We start from the raw sequence: 7,500 nt of genomic DNA, 5'->3' as shown, positions 1-7,500 counted from the left end.
AATTATCTACTTGGGTATAGTCAATATGCTGTCTAATTTGAAAATAATTATTTATCAACTAATACTTGTGTTACAGATTAAGTCTTTGGAGTTCGACTTTTAATGATATACTCATGTAATTGGAAGAATTTTTAGCATGACTATTTATTGTTGTAGTCATTTTATTGACTTTTCACAATCCAGTAGGTATTTGTGATTACTGCTCATATTTATATCACTGAACAAAATATATATCTGATCATGATTAAGGTAATATTATTCCTTTCAGCAACATAATTTCAATTATGTGCTCATAGACTGGTCCAGCACAATCTCTAGTATACTTAGCTATATAAATATGCTAATCAAGCTATATAGCTTTGTAAAGCTAATTGAAATTGCTTGATATAACTATTTCAAATCTTCTATCAAATATATTTTTAAAGCATAAAAATTGAATTTCTAAGTGAAAATATTTCATCCTTGTACTTGAAACAACACACTGTAAACAAAAAAAGCTTCTTAAACTATGTACCTTAGGAAGAATTTTGATTCAAAATTGTCAAATGTTTAGGATTATTAAGTTGTTACAGATTCCACATTGTAAAGTCATCATATACTTATCAAAGCTTCGACACACACAAGGTAGTGGACAGTTATCAATACAAAAGAAATTCTCTTTTCATGAAAATTCTTAAAATGACATATGATCTATACCTAAAATAGTGTTGTGGTTAGTTCAAAGTACATGTATATTGTTATGTGTCATTGCACTTAAGAAATTTAATCGAAACTAGCTTAATGAAGCTGTTTGAAATAGCTTTATAAAACTATATAGCTAAATATAGAGATTGTGCTGGGCCTGATAGATATAGCAATGCAGAGGAAATCCGTCATATGCATCAAAAGTTTGAAAAAGGTGAATTGACTTAAATATAAATAAAATCATGAAAACTCGTACATTCACAGTTTTAATATGAATTACTTCATGTATTTAAAAATAAGTTAAAAAAAATATACATGTATGTACAGTGAACAGTATTTTTAACAAATACATGAATTATAATTTCAGCATTATTATTATTTTTTTTTTTTTTTTTTTTTACATCTTTGCTTCTCAAATTGACAAAAGTCTATTATCAATATTGTGGCATCCCTCCTCTTTTTCAGGTATATGGGAACAGGATCATTTTCCATGCCTTTCACTTGAGGTCTTCAGTTTCATCATTAATCATCTGAATGTCGGTATGCCAAACTCTCATGATGTCATGCCATTACTGGATATTCCTTAACACTGGTTTATTTAAGCCACACTACCTATAACATTGCCAAAATATTAGACTGAAAATTTTCAAATACACAAGATTTGAAGCAGCAAAAGAAAAGAATTACATATGTATAACACACAAAAAAGAAGAAATTAATTCTCACCTGGCTGATATGAACTTTTTACTCCTTTTTAGCTCCCTTTCACTGCATACCAGCCAATAACTAGCAGTCATTATATGCAGATCAGCCATTGTTATCAACCTGTGTATATATATGTTGAATGAAATATGAATGAAAATTGTTGTTCTTTGTTATTCTTTTTAAAATATATATATACTCAATAGTATATTTCCTTACACAGTACTGAATCAAAGGGGTAGGAGAGCAAATACATAATATATAACCTGGCTCATGTTCAGCTGGTTCCATTCTTGTATATAAGTGGTTTGAGTGGAAATGTACATATCTGATGTACATGTACATGCAAAGTACCTTGATTGCACAGGCAATATGCATCACTTGTGTTCGAATTTACTATTAAAGAGTACCCCAAGCGATGCATATTGCCTGTGCTTGATTGGTATTAAAAGTTGGAGAAAAGATCAATGTTCTTTGATATAATTCAAAATTTTGCAATTTATGAACACCGTTGTAAAATACATACACTGCTCAGATGTGGATGAGGGTACAAGTATACCTATTCTTAAGATTGACAAGATTTTGCACAGTCTACAGTCATGGGACATAATTATTCGCCACCCTGTGCGCAAATGGCGTTGTATTTGCGATTAGGAACCGAAAATAGACCCCCGTGCTATAAATAGACAACAAATTTCCCCTTCATATTTTTACAACAGGGTCAAGCTACTAAAATTGATGACGTGTACACATACATTTTTTCGTCTGCTATTGATCATAAACTTAGTAAACATTGTTGATTGAAATGGGTCGTAAAGGGAAAGAGCTGAGCATTGAAGTCAGAAATCTCGTAGTTAATTCACACAAAGTGAACGGAAATGTTTCTAACTTATCAAAGACTTTAGGAATACCCAGATCTACCGTGCGAAGTGTTATTAAGAAATTCAAACAGCATTCTGATGTGAAAAATCGCACGGGAAGGGGCCGTAAGTGTCTATTCACGCAGAGGGATTCTAACAAACTTTCAAGGGTCATCAAAGAAAATCGGAGACGTACTTACAAAGACATAACAGGCATTATTAATGAAAATAGGAATCATCAATTTTGTACAAAAACTGTTGAAAGAAAAATAAAAAAATTAGGATATGTACGGAGGGTTGCAAAGAAGAAAGTGGCAGTTCGTGAAGTGAATAAAAAAGAACGTGTAAAATGGTGCAAGGAGAGGAAAGATTGGACAGTTCAGCAAGAATGGTGTAAATGGATTTTCAGTGATGAGAGTCAGATTGTTATTGGGGATAACAACAAGGTATACGTGTGGCGAAAAGCGGATGAAAAGTATAACCCCCAACTAGCGTGTCCTGCTCCGCGACGAAAGTTAAGTGTTATGATCTGGGGATGCATTTGTTTTCAAGGTATGGGCACTTTGACTGATATCCAAGGTAACATTAATGCTCAAAGATATTTACAAATAATTGATGATAATATATGGCCAGTAATAGCCAGGCATTTCCCGGAGAACAACTACATTTTCATGGACGACAATGCCCCTGTTCATCGAGCCAAAATTATTAAAGATTATGTAGCTGACAACAATATTAATACAACAACATGGCCAGCACAGTCACCAGATTTAAATATAATAGAGAACATATGGTTACATTTGAAAAGAACACTAGAAACCCGTGTCCATTTTATAAACTCTCGACAAGATCTTATAGCGGAAATTCGGACTGTGTGGGAAAACATTCCATTAAACTATGTACAGAACCTTTATAATTCTATACCAGGGCGACTAAAGGAGGTAATCAGGATGAAAGGAAATCTGACCAAATACTGAGGTAAGATTTTAATTCTATCCACAGCAAACAACTTTCAAACTTCACCAAGTGGACGTGCGTTTCATGGCAGCCATTTTGAAAGTGGCGAATAATTATGTCCTATGACTGTATATTACATTTTTAAGAATCAGTACAAACCTCTTGGTTTTCCTAAAAGTTAATATAAGGAAACTTGCTAGAACAATGATGTTCCTTTGTTGGTTCAGCTTTCACGGAATGTAATAATCGCACTCAATTTTGGCTGCTCGTGGTTTTCTACACAAATGACGCCATCGTTTCCTCTGCGTGAACGCTTTTCCCGGGTTTGGGAAAAGGTAAACTTTGACATCTTCCCAAGTAAATATATATCCCTTGCTATCCTTTATCTGATTTGCGACAGTTTGTGCCGCAAAATCTATATTTTGTCAAAAACAATTTTGTTACCAGTGTAAACAAAATTAACCTGAAGTACCCCTGTGGAACATTTTGCTCATATCACGTGACCGGCGTGGCTAAATACGAAAAATCCCGGGTGTTCCGGAGGAACTCGAAACACGGCTATTGTTCAAATCATGACCCCCGTGGTAAGGGTGGGGCCACAATAGGGGGTCAAAGTTTTATATTTAAATATATAGGCAAATTCTTTAAAAATCTTCTTCTCAAGAACCACTAAGCCAGAAAAGCTGAGATTTACATGAAAGCTTCCTGACATAATGCAAATTCAAGTTTGTTCAAATCATGGGCCCCGGGGGTTGGATGGGGCCACAATAGGGGATCAAAGTTTTACATACAAATATATAGGAAATTTTTTTAAAAATCTTCTTCTCAAGAACCACTGAGCCAGAAAAGCTGATTTTTACATGAAAACTTTCTGACATAGTGCAGATTCAAGTTTGTTCAAATCATGGTCCCCCGGGGATAAGATGGGGCCCCAAGGGGGGATAAAAGTTTTACACACAAATATATAGGGGAAAACTTAAAAAATCTTCTTCTCAAGAACCTCTAAGCCAGAAAAGCTGAGATTTACATGAAAGCTTCCTGACATAATGCAAATTCAAGTTTGTTCAAATCATGGGCCCCGGGGGTTGGATGGGGCCACAATAGGGGATCAAAGTTTTACATACAAATATATAGGAAAAATCTTTAAAAATCTTCTTCTCAAGAACCACTGAGCCAGAAAAGCTGATTTTTACATGAAAACTTTCTGACATAATGCGGATTCAAGTTTGTTCAAATCATGGCCCCTGGGGGTAGGATGGGGCCACAAGGGGGGATCAAAGTTTTACACACAAATATATAGGGGAAAACTTAAAAAATCTTCTTCTCAAGAACCTCTAAGCCAGAAAAGCTGAGATTTACATGAAAGCTTCCTGACATAATGCAGATTCAAGTTTGTTCAAATCATGGGCCCCGGGGGTTGGATGGGGCCACAATAGGGGATCAAAGTTTTACATACAAATATATAGCAAAAATCTTTAAAAATCTTCCTCTCAAGAACCACTGAGCCAGAAAAGCTGATTTTTACATGAAAACTTTCTGACATAATGCAGATTCAAGTTTGTTCAAATCATGGCCCCTGGGGGTAGGATGGGGCCACAAGGGGGGATCAAAGTTTTACATACAAATATATAGGGAAAAACTTCTTCTCAAGAACCATTGAGCCAGAAAAGCTGATTTTTACATGAAAACTTTCTGACATAGTGCAGATTCAAGTTTGTTGAAATCATGGCCCCTGGGGGTAGGATGGGGCCACAAGGGGGATCAAAGTTTTACATACAAATATATAGTTAAAATCTTTTTCTCAATAACCACTGAGTCAGAAAAGCTGATATTTACAAGAAAACTTTCTGACATAGTGCAGATTCAAGTTTGTTCAAATCATGGCCCCCAGGGGTAGGATGGGGCAACAAGTGGGGGGAGGGGGGTCAAAGTTTTACATACAAATATAGGAAAAAGCTTTAAAAATCTTCTTCTCAAGAATGCCAAAGAAGTTGACATTTACATGAAAGCTTTCTGACATAGTGTAGATTCAAATTTACAAGGGTAGTTTGGGCCATAATAGGGACTAAGGTTTTACATGCAAATATATATGGAAAGTCTTCAGATATAGACCAAGTTGACTCAGGTGAGCGATGTGGCCCATGGGCCTCTTGTTTTGTGAAGTTTGAATGATAATCTACTAATTAATTTTACTTGGCCTAAGTTTTAATTATTTCAGTCTTCGGTTTTCTGATATCACAGTTTTAAGATCATTCCAGTTTGAACTAGCTAGATGACAATTCATTAAGACCATGCTTATTGAAGGAATTCATCAGAATTTAGGTTGATAAAATTCCGTAATTCTATACCAACATTACATTTCGATAAGTGAAATAGGTACACAATCCATTTAATCCTGAGATATTGCTTGTTTTTATTAGGAGGGCCAGGCAGTAGAAAAGGAAAACTTCTTGATGATGTTTCACATGTGTATGGATTGAAATTAATAAGCACAGAATCAATTCTTATGGAAGAATTGTCCGAAAAATTGGATGATCCGAAGTCAAGCAAAAGGACAGAGGATATCGCATCTCTGATCAAGGTAAGCATAGTATGAAAATAATTTTTATTTATGTATACTCTACCATTTCTGCATTTTTATCAACCACTGGGTCAGGAAAGTTTAAATTTACATGAAAGCTTCCTTACATAGTGCAGATTAAAGTTTGTAAAAATCATAGCCACTGGGAGTAGGTTTGGGCCACGATAGGGATCAAAGGTTTACATACGAATATACGTATAGGAAAAATCTTTAAATGTGGGCCAAGGTGACTCGGGTGAGGGATGTCGCCTATGGGCCTCTTCTTTGTAATTGAAAATAGCCTGTTATTTAATTCATATTCTCATTTCTAATTGCTTACATATTTTAAACACATAATTATTTAAAAACAAAAGAAGAATTTCCTTAGTTTTTGATTCCGATTCCAAAATTGGGATCAATATACACTACTAAGATTAGCTCAGGTAACATTTCATTTCAAATTGATGAAACAGCAAATAGATATTTAAAAAAAAAACAATATTGATGTCTGTGAAATTAATTGCAATTCTGTCTAATGAAAGAAAATCCAAGGTATTTACAAAAAAAATTGATAATTTATTGTTGAATGTAGGCGGCGAATCGTCAATTGCTGGCTTTTAAGGAGAACCCTGGCATGAAGGCTATAAACTTTTACTATACTCAAACCCAGCCATTTTTGTTTTGAGTACAACTCGGAGCAAGCTTTAATTAATTGAAACATGCTCAAAAAATCTTGAGCAGTACTCCATTTGAATGTGAAAATGAATTTATTAAAATTCTATAAACTTCACTTTTGAGTATGAGTATGATTTTAATTAGAGCACAGAGTTTGAGTATGAAAACGTGCTCAAAACAGGGCGCGAAACAATTGATGACCCGATGGTTTGGGGCCAGTGAGTTATGGATTTGAGCTAGTGATTTGTAAAGAACATGTGCCATTGGGGCAAGTTAATTTTGATACTTATCAAAATTCCTCAACGACCGGGCCAGTAAATATTTTACGTGTGTGTGTCCAGGTTTTTATCACATGGAAATTCACATTTTGTGAAGTTTTACTATGAATTAATACGATGTTTCTAAGAACGAGAGGCCAACCTCGGCTGATTCCGGAACCTATGTACATCATTAGTATGAAGTACGAATATGCCGAGGTTAGCCGTGTGTCTTATAATGAGCTGTCTACTTTTGCAATAATTTAGTAATTTGTTGACATTACACTTTCACAAATGACAAAAAAGGTAAAGATGATGCCGAATATTTTCTAATTTTTAAGTGAAAAACATGAATAAGAATAGTAATTAAGATTAAGATTTTTTTTAACTCGCTGTTGATGCTAGCTAGTTTGAATCAAGAAGATACTAGGCCTAATCATGAAAATGTTGCATTACTATTGAATATGGAATTTTGGCCAGTCATTTTCATATCCACTGGTCTGATGGGACAGTAAAAGTTATCAATTGGCCAGTAAAAATTTAAGTTGATAACCTAAGTGACCAGTGAATAAAAATGATTATTTCTAGTCCTGTCAAAAAGTTTTATAACCTCCAGGCCTGGACCATAATCTCAGCTGAGATTGACTTGACACCTTGGCTGACAGATGCCTTCATAGAATCTCGGAGCAGTCCTTCATAATTCATGTATTAAAATTTATATTCATGCAGCTTCAATGGTTCTATAGCAATTAATGTGCACTTTGGTGACACTGTCATTTGCTTCAAATAAGTGATTTGACTGCTA

The 7,500-nt window shown here is 34.6% G+C and overlaps 1 protein-coding gene and 1 long non-coding RNA gene across 2 annotated transcripts in view; one reads left to right on the top strand and one right to left on the bottom strand.

Moving 5' to 3' along the window:
* The window catches only part of LOC125683139 (uncharacterized), a 38,508-nt gene that overhangs the window by 4,271 nt on the left and 26,737 nt on the right, over positions 1 to 7,500 (top strand). Inside the window, exon 2 of the mRNA XM_048923973.2 lies at positions 5,624 to 5,784. Coding sequence (XP_048779930.2) covers positions 5,624 to 5,784 — 161 coding nt within the window. The remainder of the gene's footprint in view (positions 1 to 5,623; positions 5,785 to 7,500) is intronic.
* On the bottom strand, positions 938 to 1,549 carry LOC130046968 (uncharacterized). The gene is made up of 2 exons (XR_008796048.1): positions 1,411 to 1,549; positions 938 to 1,296 (listed from the first exon to the last, which is right to left on the bottom strand). It is a non-coding gene; the product is annotated as an uncharacterized LOC130046968 (long non-coding RNA).

Source organism: Ostrea edulis, chromosome 6, assembly GCF_947568905.1.
Source record: "Ostrea edulis chromosome 6, xbOstEdul1.1, whole genome shotgun sequence".
NCBI classification, from domain to species: domain Eukaryota; kingdom Metazoa; phylum Mollusca; class Bivalvia; order Ostreida; family Ostreidae; genus Ostrea; species Ostrea edulis.
This window is presented reverse-complemented; position numbering and strand designations above follow the sequence as displayed.